The sequence below is a fragment of the Leishmania donovani genome, chromosome 26 (assembly GCF_000227135.1).
Source record: "Leishmania donovani BPK282A1 complete genome, chromosome 26".
Classification (NCBI taxonomy): Eukaryota; Euglenozoa; class Kinetoplastea; order Trypanosomatida; family Trypanosomatidae; genus Leishmania; species Leishmania donovani.
The window spans coordinates 587,211-600,579 of NC_018253.1; the positions used below are offsets into that span (position 1 = coordinate 587,211).

At 54.8% G+C, this 13,369-nt stretch overlaps 6 protein-coding genes across 7 annotated transcripts; all 6 read left to right on the forward strand.

Moving 5' to 3' along the window:
- Positions 1–4,270: 4,270 nt before the first annotated feature.
- Positions 4,271–5,566, forward strand: LDBPK_261600 (cdp-diacylglycerol synthetase-like protein; the record flags this gene model as incomplete). The annotated part of the gene is made up of 1 exon (XM_003861698.1): positions 4,271–5,566. The coding sequence occupies one exon, from the start codon at positions 4,271–4,273 to the stop codon at positions 5,564–5,566; it is 1,296 nt and encodes a 431-aa protein (XP_003861746.1).
- A 1,162-nt stretch (positions 5,567–6,728) lies between these two features.
- Positions 6,729–6,992, forward strand: LDBPK_261610 (40S ribosomal protein S33, putative; the record flags this gene model as incomplete). The annotated part of the gene is made up of 1 exon (XM_003861699.1): positions 6,729–6,992. One exon carries the CDS (start codon positions 6,729–6,731, stop codon positions 6,990–6,992), a length of 264 nt encoding a protein of 87 aa, XP_003861747.1.
- A 671-nt stretch (positions 6,993–7,663) lies between these two features.
- Positions 7,664–7,927, forward strand: LDBPK_261620 (40S ribosomal protein S33, putative; the record flags this gene model as incomplete). Its single annotated transcript, XM_003861700.1, has 1 exon — positions 7,664–7,927. One exon carries the CDS (start codon positions 7,664–7,666, stop codon positions 7,925–7,927), a length of 264 nt encoding a protein of 87 aa, XP_003861748.1.
- Positions 7,928–8,748: 821 nt separating this feature from the next.
- On the forward strand, positions 8,749–9,735 carry LDBPK_261630 (the record flags this gene model as incomplete). Of its 2 annotated transcripts, none has more annotated exons than XM_024473469.1 (1): positions 8,749–9,735. In XM_024473469.1, the coding sequence occupies one exon, from the start codon at positions 8,749–8,751 to the stop codon at positions 9,733–9,735; it is 987 nt and encodes a 328-aa protein (XP_024329240.1). Both variants share the same exon structure in this region, with proteins under 2 accessions (XP_024329240.1, XP_003861749.1).
- An 828-nt stretch (positions 9,736–10,563) lies between these two features.
- On the forward strand, positions 10,564–12,375 carry LDBPK_261650 (hypothetical protein, conserved; the record flags this gene model as incomplete). Its single annotated transcript, XM_003861703.1, has 1 exon — positions 10,564–12,375. One exon carries the CDS (start codon positions 10,564–10,566, stop codon positions 12,373–12,375), a length of 1,812 nt encoding a protein of 603 aa, XP_003861751.1.
- A 208-nt stretch (positions 12,376–12,583) lies between these two features.
- Positions 12,584–13,369, forward strand: LDBPK_261660 (hypothetical protein, conserved; the record flags this gene model as incomplete). Its single annotated transcript, XM_003861704.1, has 1 exon — positions 12,584–13,369. The coding sequence occupies one exon, from the start codon at positions 12,584–12,586 to the stop codon at positions 13,367–13,369; it is 786 nt and encodes a 261-aa protein (XP_003861752.1).

Sequence of the window (13,369 nt, forward strand, 5' to 3'; positions counted from 1 at the left end):
GGCATTGCAGCTGCACGTTTCCTTTTATTTTTTCCTTTGGTTTCCCTCTCTCCTTTTTGTTTTTCGGTTGTTTCGCACACCCTCCGTGTGTGTGCATGTGGGGTTTCGCGTACGCACCGCGCTCGCTCTCTCTCATCCTTTCCCCTTTCAGTTCTCCTCTTTTTTGTCTTGGTTTTGTAGCCTCCCCTCTCCTCCTTTCTTGTCAACATTTGTGCGTATATATATATATATATATACATATACATATATCTGATATATGTATATGCCAGTGATACAGTAACCACTATCAGAAACCAAAGAGAGCACCAGCGCATATCACACACGCTCACAGAAAGGGCGCACACATCTAAAACGTCTAAGCCTGCGCAACGAAGCACAGTAGCCTCTAAAATGTATAAAAAAAAACGAAAAGAGGCCTTCATGAACCTCAAGGCGAAGTGCACGGACACACAAGTACGCCCCTCCTCTGTTTCAGTCGTCTTTTGTGTTTATTTCGTTTCGTCTACGTTTGTTGTGCTCTTTGTTTGTACGCACTTCTGGACGGGTCTGATTCTCTCTTTTTTGGTGTTGTTTCTTCTTCGTATTTGTGTGTGCGTGTGTGTTGTTGCTGTTGTGCATGTGTGCGCGTGCGCATCTCTGTTTCTCCGTCTAATGATTCTCGGTAGGCCTTTTTTTCGTTGTTTGTTTGCTTTGCATGTTGGCTGTGAAACAAGAACCCTCCCCCCTCAGCGCTGCCTCGATGTAAGCGAAGTGGCATGTACACACGTACACGTGCGCAAACAAGGTTCTCACTCCACCGCCTAAGCAAATGTTCAAAGCCTGGAGCGTGTGAAACTACTTAGCCTCTTCTTTTTCAAAATGCTCACACGCATCTGTGTTGTTTCATCGTTTGTTTGCTTACCCTCTGAATGATTCGCTCGCTCTCCCCTCTCAGGCACTCATTCGCTTTTTTTTCTCTTTTGTTTTCCCTTTTTCTTTCCTTGTATGTGCCTGCGTGTGTCGGTGTTGCTGACGCTGGTGGCGATGCATCTTTGAAGATGAGCGTATGTGGAATGAATCCGATACACATGAAGCCCCCCTCTCTCTGCGTGCGCGTGCGATCTACTGTGCTTGAAGTGAGCAATGAAATAGACAAAACACGAAAGGTGAGGCGGTCTTTTTCTGCTGAGAACGTTACACATGTGTGGACTTTTGGGGGAGGAGAAAACAACAGAAGGCAAAGAACTGAACAACAACGAAAAAAAAAGAACGAGAGCTGAAAAAAAAAGAAAAAGTGTACACGACAAGTTAAGTAAACGGGATAGAAAGCAAACCAAAACGAAAAAAAAAGAAAAACTAAATGCGTCGCTTTCTCTCGTCATGTCTCTTGTTTTTTTTTGTTGCTGCTGTTTTTTGTTTTGTGTAGCTTCTTTGGTCTCGTGTTGTTCCCCTCTTCACTGGTGGGAGTTGCCCCTCTCCTCTTCCAGTGTCTCTTCTCAGTGTATCACTCGCGACTTGTTTTGGTTTTGCTTTGCGTTTCTCTTGTCTGTTTGTGTGTTGCGCTACGGAAAAGAATGGTGAAGTGAATTAAAAAAAAAAACTGAAACGTAAATAAAGCAAGCTGTCTGTTATTAGAGTGTTGTTAGCTGCTTTTTCTTCTTCTGACTGTCGTTATTCTCTATTATCTTCTCGCACTTTCTTCTGCCGTCATTGACGTGTGTGTGTGTGTGTGTGTGTGTGTGTGTGTGGCACTCTCACACGCCTCCTCTCATTTCTTTTTCTCCCTCTCGGCACGTCTTCTTGTTTGGTTGCATATGACTAGACTATCTTTTTGTTGTTTGTTTGCTTCTTCTTTCTTTTAAAGGGGTCTATCCCGGTCACCTCTCTCCCTCTCTCTTGTCCCCGCCTTTCCTTCAGATGCGTCGGTGTCCGTGCGCGCGCCTATGTGTGTTTGTGTCTTCCCTCCTCTCCACTTTTCATCATCCTCTCTCCTGACCTCCACTCGTCCATTAGTGATCGTCCCACGCACGCACACACACACACAAGCTCCCATCAGTTTGTCTTCAAGAAGCGACTTCAAGCAAGGACTGTGAGAGGTGATAATGAATTCGCTTTTTGTTGTTGTTGCCTCTTCCTCGCATTCTCAGGGGGGGATAAAACAACCCTCTCACGTCTTTCTCTTCTCGAGTGCTGCATGTGTGTATGGACAAAGGGAGCGTGTGTGCGTGGGCAACACGAACCGGTGCACGTAAGGTGGATATGTGTGGATGGGTGTATGCCGTAGTCGTTTTCATGTAGACCCAAGCTTGCTTAGGCGCATATACGTGCACAAGCAGGATCACCGTCTAGTGCGTTGCCTGGCATGTGTCGGTAACTTTCTTCGGCAGCGAACTCAGTCCAAAACACAAAGGCTGTCTAAGCGCTGCTGCCACAAGCACTACCACAGCCACTGTACCGCTCACGTTCACTCACGCACATCGGCCCTCTCGACTCGAAACCTCAGCGCCAATACAATCACCTGTTTCTCTTTCTTTTCCTCTGTTCGTGTCGTTTTGCTGCTTCACTTGAAGCGTTCCCCTCACCACCGCCACCCCTCATCCCGCTCTCTTTCTCTCTACGTGCATGTATATGTGTGTGTGCGCTCCGATTGCCTCTTGAGCGTCTCCGTTTTCGTATTTCCATCACTTCCAAGAAATGGCAGTATATGCGTTTTCCTAATTCTTTCATTTCTATATATATATATATGTGCGTGTGTGCATGGGCGTGGACGTGTCAGTCTTTTTGCCTCTATTTGAGTTGTGGCGGAGGACTTGTCATTGTAGGAGCATGTGAACGTTTCCTTTGTTGTTGCCATTTCAGCCGCCATTCGAAGTGACCCGCCCCCTCCCCACTGTGTGGCATCCGGCTGAGATGTCGTTCTCCTTCGTTTTTTCTTTTGTCTGTTTGGTTTCGTTCGCGTTCATTTCTTCCCCTCCCCCCTCCCCATCTACCTGCGGCTCCATCCCAGCGTGACTTGGCTGGGGAAACAAATACAGACGGAGAGAACACGTCACTGCAACTGTGTCGAGTAGAGGATTCCCGCGCATGCAGTGGTGCTTCACGTTCCACACGGAGAGAAGTGTCTCTCTAGATAATCCGGTGCGCATACGCATGTATCCGTTTGTGGGTGTATATGTCTTTGTCCAGCGCAGTGGACAGGAATGTGGAGCAGCATAACAAAATCACACAAGGCCGTCATCTGATTCTTCCACCCCTCCACCTCTACCTCCTTTTTCTCCTAGCCAGCAGCCACCATCTTTCATCATCTGCGTCTCTTCTTTGGAGACGGATGTGCATTATACGAGAGCGAAGGAGAGCGAGCCACTGCGAGAAGGAGACAGCGACATTGTCGGTGACACACGAAATGGGTATCCAACTCGTGAAGATGGGCAAGCGGAAGAACAACGTCTGACAGTCCTTCATCACGGCATCGAACAAAAAGAAAAAATGAAAGGAGCGGTCAATGTTTGCGTACAGGTGCATGCCGCTCACCTTATCTCCGTCTCCACCCCACATAAGCACACATATACACCTGTATGCCCTCTCACTCTCCCTGACGTTCTCTTTCCACTTATTTGCTGATCATCTGCCCTTTTTTGATGGCGAGGGTGGGGAAATCAGAGTATCACACGACTTACAGGTGCATCCCACCTTCTGGACCACACACATATATTTATGTCCTGTGCCCCTTTTTGTTGTCCTTTGCTCATTCTCTTCTTCGCCGTGTGCGCGCGTATAGTTTTACATAGCATCGCGTCTCTCAGCACCCCCCCCTCCTCCCTTGAGTTCGCCCCGCTCTTCCCCAACGAGGTGCCTCCTTTCTACAGGCACTTCACACAGCGGTCATAGTTTGGCTGGTTCTGCTCTTTCTCGAAAAGAACTAAGGAAGGAAAGCGAAAGACTACGTCTTCTTGAGTACGTCTGCAGCTCATCTGTTCCCCCTCCAGACAGGCCAGCACGAACACTACAGACGCACACAAACGTAGGCATCTACTCTACGAAAAAAATCTTCTCCACTTAATAACTGGAGACTGCAGGGGCAGTCTCATCTGTGCCTTCACCCCTCCCGTACCTACAAGCGAACGCATGCGCACACCCTTTGTGTTCTATGAGAACACTGTAGCAACAACAAAAATAGAGATTGAGAAGTGAAGGTCTTCAATGTGAGGTCAGGACAAGGGACGCGGCGCTCACTTACTTCCCTCACGTTCATTCCCCATATACACACTCGCACCCTCTCTGCCATTATAGAATGCCAAAGGAAAAGAAGCAGCGGGTTTTTCTGCTGCCGCTCATCCCCAACGGCGGTGATTTGAGCCCAGCTGCGGACGACACCATGGCAAAGGGCACGCACAGTACGTGCGGCGATGGCGCCACTGGTGGCAGCAGCCCCGCCACCGCCGCCGCGTCGGCAGCTGACGGCAAGAAGCTGGGGTACAAGGACGTCATCAACCGCACCATATTCACGATTCTTATGGCGTACGTTTTTCTGGGCTGGATCTCTGTCGGTATCCGCTTTGGCCTCTTCCTGCTCTTTGTGATTGAGAGCACCATGTTCTACGAGGTAACCCGGATCAATCAGCGGGTACGCAAAGAGCGTCAGCTGCCGTCGGTGCTCTTCATCAAGTGGTACTTCTTCGTCGTCTGCTACGTTTTTGTTAGTCTCTTTTGCAATCGCGAACCGCTGCAAAACACCTTTGCGTGGTTTGACAAGGTATACGACCTGCTTCCCTTCGCGTTCTTCTGTTGTGTCATGCTAGGGCTCGTCGTCTTCGTGCTGAGCCTGCGCAAGGGCATGTACCGCTATCAATTCATCCAGTTCACATGGACGGCAATGATGCTGATGCTGTGTCAGGTGCAGTTTGCTGGCGAAATGCGCAACATGGTGCGCGGCATGATCTGGTTCCTGCTGCCAGTGAGCTGTGTCGTCAACAACGACATTTGGGCCTACATCTTTGGCAAGTGTTTCGGGCGAAAAAAGCTGCTGTCCCTGTCGCCGAAGAAGACGGTGGAGGGGTTCCTCGGCGCGTTCCTCTTCACAGTCATTTGGTCCTTCTGGTTCTGCGGCTTTCTGAGCCACTTCCCGCAGATGTACTGCCCCGCCGTGGGCTTCACCAACGCCGTCAACTCTCACTGCGAGCGCAACCCCGTCTTCCTCCAGAAGGAGGTTGCCTTTCCGCAGTGGATACAGCAGGTGTCGGGTGGTATGCTGACCACCTTTCTCGTCTCGCCAGCGCAGAAGCACGCCCTCGTGCTGGGAACGTTTGCGTCGCTCCTCGCGCCGTTCGGCGGCTTCTTCGCAAGTGGGCTGAAGCGTGCCTTCAAGCTCAAGGACTTTGGTGACCTCATCCCCGGCCACGGCGGCATGACGGACCGTATGGACTGTCAGGGCCTCATGGGCCTCTTCACGTACTGCTACCTCCGCACCTACGTCTTCCACGAAACCAAGTGCCCCGGTGCGAACGACATTACGCGCTGCGCCCTTCGCATGGACGCCGAGCGCCGTCAGACCTTGGTGAACCAGCTGCTGCAGTCGCTGCAGGCATAGCAGGACGCAGGTGACAAGAAGATGTGCGTGTGTGAAAGAGGCAAGAGAGGACTCACACCCACAAGGCGGGCTCATATGCAGCGGAACAAAGCAAAGAGGGACAGATGCAAAAAAGAAGAAAAAAGGAAATCAGCCAGCTGTCGCGTTCCTGGGCTGTTCAGACATGCACGCAGCAGCGGGGCGTTGCGGCATGCATCGGAGGTCCCTCCTCATAACGTTTGCTTCTCTTCTTTTTTTTTCGGCCTATCAATATGAATGTGTGTGTTTTTGTATGTGTGTTTCTTGCGGGTTCATCAGTCATGTGTCTGTGCATCCCCATCCCCTCCTCATGGCTGCACCTTTTTGTGCTCTCTCACCACTCAATCCACTCTGCTGTCCCCCTCACGATGCGTCGACTCTTCCCTCCTTACCTCCCCCTGTGCGATGGTGGAGTGGTGTGAGCTCTGCGAGATGGAAGAAAAGGAAAGGGGTCCACGTGATGAACAGCGCTGTTGCATTGATTGCTGACGGCTTGGACGACGATATGCAAGAAAGGAAGGAGATTACGTTGTGCTCTCTGTTTGCTGGTGGCTCCTGACGCCCCTTTTCACACACAAACGCACGTACATGTCCAGAAGGTTTGTTCGGCCCGTCCTAGCCCGCCCAAAAAAAAACTGCACCACGCCCTCCGAGCCCCCCCCCTCCTCCTCCCATCGCTGACACTCTTCTTAACGACAGCCCAAGGTAAAAAAAAAGCCGCATCAGCCTTTTTTCTATATTTAACCTTTGCAAACCAGCAGGCTCCGCAAGAATGATAACCGCCCTTTTTATGCGAATGACGGGGGACGAGGTGAAGGAACGAAACGCTAAATGGAGACAAGCAGCTAGGGCGTGGAACATTATGTGTGTGTGTTGACTCTTCCCAGTCTGGTTTTCTCGGCTCCCTACCACCCCCCCCTCCCTCCACTTGTGTGCACGCCACGTGGGAACAGTCACGTGTAACGGGCTCACACAGCGCCCACGGCTGCAGCCCTCCATGTATGATGTCCGTGCCGGCTCTTGTTTTCGCCTTCACCCTCACACTCTGCCTCTCCCAATCTCCCTTTGGCCTTTTTCCGCTGTGTCTGAAAATCTTAACAACAACACACACACGCACATACACAAGCTGTAATCTTAGAGTATCATGGCTGATTCGAAGAAGGACAACAAGAAGACCGAGGAGGTCGTCACCCAGGGTACGGACCAGGCCCAGGTTGGCCTGATCATCAAGGTTCTGGGCCGCACCGGCTCTCGCGGCAACGTGACCCAGGTGCGCGTGCGCCTGATGGCCGAGGCCGGCTCCCCGGACTACAACCGCACGATCGTGCGCAACGTGAAGGGCCCATGCAAGGAGAACGACATGCTCTCTCTCATGGAAACCGAGCGTGAGGCCCGCCGTCTCCGTTAAGATCATGCCACGCATCTTAGCAGCAGCAGCAGCAGCAGCAGCCGTGTGTGTGTGTGAAGGGCTGTGCAATTCATTTCGTTTCTCGTTTTCGTTCTCGTGATTTCCCAGAAAAAAAAAAAACATCGAAAAAAAAGGTTGAGGCTCGGAGGAATCGATGGCGATGTTCGAGTGCGCTTTTCTCTCCGTTTGTGAAGCTAGACATCAGGCAGCGACACGGCACAGGGCATGCGCACTCGCCGCATTTCTGTCACCACACAGGAGAGCCCATCAAGATAGCGGCTCACCTCGTCATCCCTCTGCGTTTGCGTACCTTTTTCGAATTCGGTTTCCAAGGAGCTTGTGTCGGTGCGCGCTTGTTGTGAGCAAGTGGGTAAGTAGACCTGAGCGAGGAAAACGCTGCAGTTGCGTGTGCCGCGTCTTCTCTCCCTCTTTCTCTCCACCTCCTCGACCAACACACACACAAACACATTGCACAAGCACCCCTCCTCTCCCATTATCCGTTGTTCTCCATCACGTGTCACGCTGCACCATCTCCCTTTCCTCCTGGCCTTTCTGCTGCTCATACATATTGGAATGTCTCTCGCCCCCACTCCCGATTTCTTCTATCACAAGCAACCCGATCCAACCCCACCCGCCCTCCCCTCTCATCTTGCCGTCCATATACTCGCGCAATGGCTGATTCGAAGAAGGACAACAAGAAGACCGAGGAGGTCGTCACCCAGGGTACGGACCAGGCCCAGGTTGGCCTGATCATCAAGGTTCTGGGCCGCACCGGCTCTCGCGGCAACGTGACCCAGGTGCGCGTGCGCCTGATGGCCGAGGCCGGCTCCCCGGACTACAACCGCACGATCGTGCGCAACGTGAAGGGCCCATGCAAGGAGAACGACATGCTCTCTCTCATGGAAACCGAGCGTGAGGCCCGCCGTCTCCGTTAAGAAGCCGAATAGGACTTCTTTGTGCACTGCCAGAGCACACGCGCGCACCATCGCACCCCGTATTCGTGTGTGTGCGTGTGTGTGTGTGAGTGCGTGCGTGTACGTCCTTGTGTTGATGGGATATGCCATTCCTGTGCGATGTCTTCTTTCTATTCACTGTTTGTTCTCATTTACTTCGCAAGTAAAAAGTTAAAACGATGCAAAAGAAGGGGGCAGCATAGACGCGTGGCTTCTATTCACCGCAACCTCCCTCCTGCCTCTCCCCTTCCTTCTACGCGACGTGCTATGCAGGATGAGGTAAACGTGGTGTGTCTGCGCCTGTCTGCCGGTGAGCTCAGCCACGGACGGCGGCACTACACGCACCTGCGCAAATACGCTCTTGATAGTAGTGCCAATACGACCACCAGAAAGGCACGCGGTGGAGGGCAACAGTGTGCCAACATAGAACTCCGCTTCAGTCGACGTACCATTGCCGTCTTCTGCTCTCCTGTTGTCATCCTTGCTGCCCATCTATCTCCATCTTCCCTCGCCCTTCTCTCCCCTCCTTCCTCTTCGCCGCTCTGTCTGCTTGATTCTTGTACTGGCAACGCACGTAGTTACTGATAATAGACACAGCTGCTTCAGCTGCGCGTGTGTACGGGTTGGCGTGGTGCCTGAGTCATTGTTTGTTGTGCTTGTCATCTGCCTTCCTCCCTCGCTGTTGCTGCTTGATCAACTTCGCTAGTGTAGCCTTGCACACGCCAAGCACAAACACACCCGCGCCGCACCGCCCCTTACTGCCATATCAAAGAGCAGAGCAGGAGGAGGCGAAGGGCACAGAAATGGAGATGAGTATCGAAGCATTGGTGGAGGGGCTGGCCGTGCTCCAGCAGGCGACTGCGCTCGACTTCTCCGGCAACGTCGAGGGCGCGGTGGAGATGTACATCGCCGCCGTCACACGTCTCGACGCTGTCGCCGAAATGCTGCCGGCCGATCTGGCGGAGACGGTAAAACGGAACACGGAGGCGATACGGCGCAAGATTGACATGCTGCGCCGGTCGCGCTGGACGCGCGAACAGACTACCCTCTTCCCCTCCTTCACGACCCAGTTCGTTCCCGTCCCAATCCCCATTGAAGACTACCGCGTGCCGCGCTCGCCCTTCTCGCGCGTGTTCTGGCTGATGCGGCTGCTGAGGCGCTCCATCCACCAAGGCGCCTTCTTCACACCTAGCCTGTATGTCTCGCGGGAAGTGTGGATGCAGGACGGCTGCGGCGCCTCTCTGCGGTTTGTAGGTGCCAAGATCAAGTACACGTCCGCACTCTGCAGCGCGATGGAGCCGCTGCGGTCGATGACGACTCTGGGCGATATCGAGAAGACAGAAATGCACCTGCGCAAGTTCGTCGATGTCGAACGTGAACTCCGCAGTACCCTCGACAGCGAGATTGGTCAGGTGAAGGATGCGAAGCCGCAGAAGAAAAGCGTGTGGGGTGCGCTGGCGAAGAAGGCCAAGTTGTGGACGCACCAGGAGTCAAACTACGACGTGTGCCTGACTTGGGCGTCGAGTGCGCTGGAGCAGGGGCAGCTGTTCGAACGGTGGCACATCTACTTTGCGCAGGCGGTCAAAGGCTTGTCGCCGGTGCCGCCGGGCATTCAGCTCATTCTGGATCTCCTGCAGCACATCGGCATCCAGCTGTACTCCGGCCTCTGCGTATTTCTTCTCCATGACATGACGATACTGGTCGAACGCTATCAGTCCAAGTGCCAGAAGAGCGTCACTCGCCTTCTCCCTGTTGAGCCGAAGCTGGAGAGCGGGGGCGCGATTATCTGAGTCTATATGTCTGTTTCTGTGTCTGTGTGTGCCTGCCTGCGTGTTGCTACCGCTGCGCTTCTTCGTTGGAGTGCGGATGGCGAGAGAGTTGCTGTAGATGCCCGGTAGCGCCTCTACTATGTGTATGTTCTACCTGACAAGTGTGCGCGCATGCCAGGGCACCCGTCGACGCATGCGCACATCCGCATTCCTCTGAAGGACTTTTTACGTGATACTGCTTCAATCCCCCACCCATATCGTACGTCTCACGTGGAAGGACTCGCCAGTGACAGCCCTAGGTAACAAGTGACCCGGGAGCTCCATCCACCTCAAAGGTCGACTACAAAAAAAAAAAGAAAAACGATATATGCGCCAACGGCATGCATATACATACACCTACGCCAATGTCACCATTTAGCAAAGGGAGCGGGTGGGTAACGCGAACAGCACTTGCGTGATGTCGAGTACGCGGACGAGGGGAGCACGTAGCAATGGCTTTTTTTTGTGTGGGGCAGGGGTGCGCGTGCCTCATGGCGACCCTCACGTCTACCGTACGACTCGTGCTTGGAGGCATCATTGCCATCTGCTCTCTCCCTCTTCGCTCCTTGATGTGTCTCTTTACGTCCGTCTCACACGCCTCCCCCACCCCCCCCCCACACACACACATATCCACACCGATTTCTCCTCCCTCTTTTCCTCTCCCCATTTCGTGTACTGGGTTGTATCATTGATCCTCTTCCGCGCATTCTCTCCAGGACGGTGCGGCGTCCCCGAGAGCGGCCCTCGCCAACAAGCGCTGCACAGAGGGGCAGGAGTGGAACTGGTAGCAGAGGCGCTGCGGTCGAGAATATGCAATCCATGCAGCTCACGAACGATGCCGGGTTCAAATTCGAGCTGTGGAAGAAGCTGCTCACGGATGCCCTCGTTAAAGGTCGACAGGGCAGCGATGCGGGTGTGCAAGCGAGCGTTGCGTCTGCGCTCTTCCGTGTAGCGCTGCCGACCGTCCAAGCGCACCTCCCGCGACGAGTTCGAGAACCGTGCTGCCTCTCCGGTGCGTGCACGACACCCGGCATCCCGTTCGTGCACCGCTGCGTTCATCTCGGTCGCCGTCGCATCGAGACGATGGAAAGTTGCCGTGACGAGCTGTGCTTCTGCTTAGCGCACTCCACGACGTGCGCTGGCCCCGCGGTTGATCTCGTGGTGCATGGCTACTACTCCACCGGAAACGACATGCGCGATCGCTACCGCGGACTACGCTGCCTGCTGCACCACACGCGGGCACGCCGCATCTGCTTCGAGAACGTGGACAACAGCAACGACGCGCGTGAGATCGTGGGCGAACTTTGCTACCTCATGCAAAACACGAGCATTCGAAGCCGCTCATGGTCGGAGCTGCATCTCATCAACTGTGCCTTGAACCCGGTATCATTCCACACCCTGGCGACGTGTCTGCGCACCTATGACTGCCTGGTGAATGTGGCCATCGAAAACTGCCACGTCGGCACCCTCGCCAGCGTGGCGGCGTACGTGCGTTCTGCGGCGCGCCTCACGCACCTCTCTCTGCGAGGGACGACGATGGCGACCCATTGGGCAGATGTCGGCGAAGCGGTGGCGGCGTCCGTGTCGCTCGTGCACCTCAACATCTCCTCTTGTAACTGGCAGGATGTGCCACACCTCTCGGAGTTTGTGGGCTCACTGGCCGCCTTTGCGCCACGCCCCCGTTTCGCTCTGGACCTGTCCTTCAACCTTCTTACATCCAAGTGTTTTGCACTCCTGACCAAGGCCAGCGTCGCCTTTCGCGCCTGTGTCACGGACGTCTTCCTCGGCGGCCACAAGTTCACTGACGACGAGGAGGACGTCTCGCGCTTCCTCGGCGCCTACGAGCTTCTCGACACCCTCAGCGTTCGCCGCTCTGTTCTCAGCACCGGCACCGCCCAGCGTGTGCTTCGAGCCGTCACGGACAAGAAAAGGCTGTGGCGCCTAGTCGATGTCGCCCACGTGAACCTCGCTAACGGCTTTTTCAAGCGCATCTGTCAAGCCACCTTTGCTCCCGGGACCTCGTCGCTCGTGTGCTCCGGCGTCGACCTGCACGGTCAGATCACCAAAGCCGGCTTTGCGGGATGCGCTTCTGTGCTGTCACGTCTCGATCTTTCCAATTGCAGCCTGACCGACGAGTGCGTTGGTCAGTTGGCGTCGGCGCTGGAGCGCGGTGCCCCGCTGTCCCTCCGCCATCTTGGCCTTAGCTCGAACGTGGTGGATAAGAACCGCACCAAGGGTGGTGACGGCAGCTTTTTGTTTCTATGCAAGGCGCTCCGGTCGCACAGCGCTCCGTACCTGGAGTCGCTGGATCTCTCCGGCAACAAGCTGCCCCTCCTACCTGTAGTCGCTCTTATGGAGCAGGCGTCGGTCACCATGCGCTGGGTGAACTTCTCCAACTCTTCCATCGCCGACTGCTCCGCAGACCGGGTGCGGGTGCTGACGACACTGATGCGACGCCAACGCGGTGCGGCCCCCCCGTTTGTCGCACTTGACGTCATCATGGCCTCCTCCGTCGATGAGCCATGGGTTGGCCTGAAGGAAGTCACCGAGTGGCTCACCACGCAGGTGAGCGTTCGCCTCATAACAGAGGCGGCAGTCGCCACCGCGTCTTGGGCGAGGTAGCGTCGCAAGATGCTGTCGGGAGCACGCGAATTGTGTTGGTGGGCCAACATCGGTTGGTGTTTGCTTTGCCTTCCATTCTCCTCCGCCTTGGGTGTGAGTGCGCGCCTCTTTGCAGGTGCTGCTGATTCCTCCAAGCCTAAAGTGTGCAGTTGCGTGGCATTGTCGTGGTTTTCCCTCACAGCCCCTCCTCGCTTTTCGATGTCCGCGCATGTTATGCCGCGGATCAGTGAAGCCGGCAACCCCCCGCGGCGCCACGCCACGGCTCCTTTTCCTAACGAGCGCATCAATCATGCAGTATGTCACCACATTCTGTTCATGCATCGCCCCGCTCTCCATCGCAACTTCTTTCACCACTATCGCAGGCCTCAAGTGCCACGCAAACGCACACAAACACGCAATATACATGAGCGTCTCGGCGCAACGTGAGGGGGCTGTGGCCGAAATTGCACGACGGGAGTGCGCGCTGCTCACAAGACTGGCCACTACCAACCGACGGAACAGGGTGTACAGGCACCACCTCTTTTTCCGCCGCTCTCGCCACGCCGTGCAACTTGCAAGGAAGTGCTACAACGCAGCGAATCCTAACTTACAGAGGCGCAATGAGAGACGACAGTCCGCGGCGCTGCTCTCGGCGCACCGCGCGCTGATCAAGGCAGTGGAGCACTGCACTGCGGAGCTGGCCGCTAACCGCATTGACACAATCGCCCTTTGCGTCGCATTCATCGGCATCTTGTCACGACTGGGTTGCTGCGTAGGGCAGACGATCTTGCTGAATGGCGGCGCAGCGCTGCTCCCCAGCTCGTGGCCGGACTCCTACGCTCGCTACCTGGCAGCGGCTGTCCTCGCGCAGCCATCGATGAGTCCCTCCCCTCCTCCCCCGTCTGCCACTCACCGCATCGCTCCGCCAGACAATCAGCGAGAAAAGAGCAGCAGTCGCTCTTACGGTGACATTGTGAACCAGCTGGTGAAGCAAACGGCAAGGAGGAAACGCTAG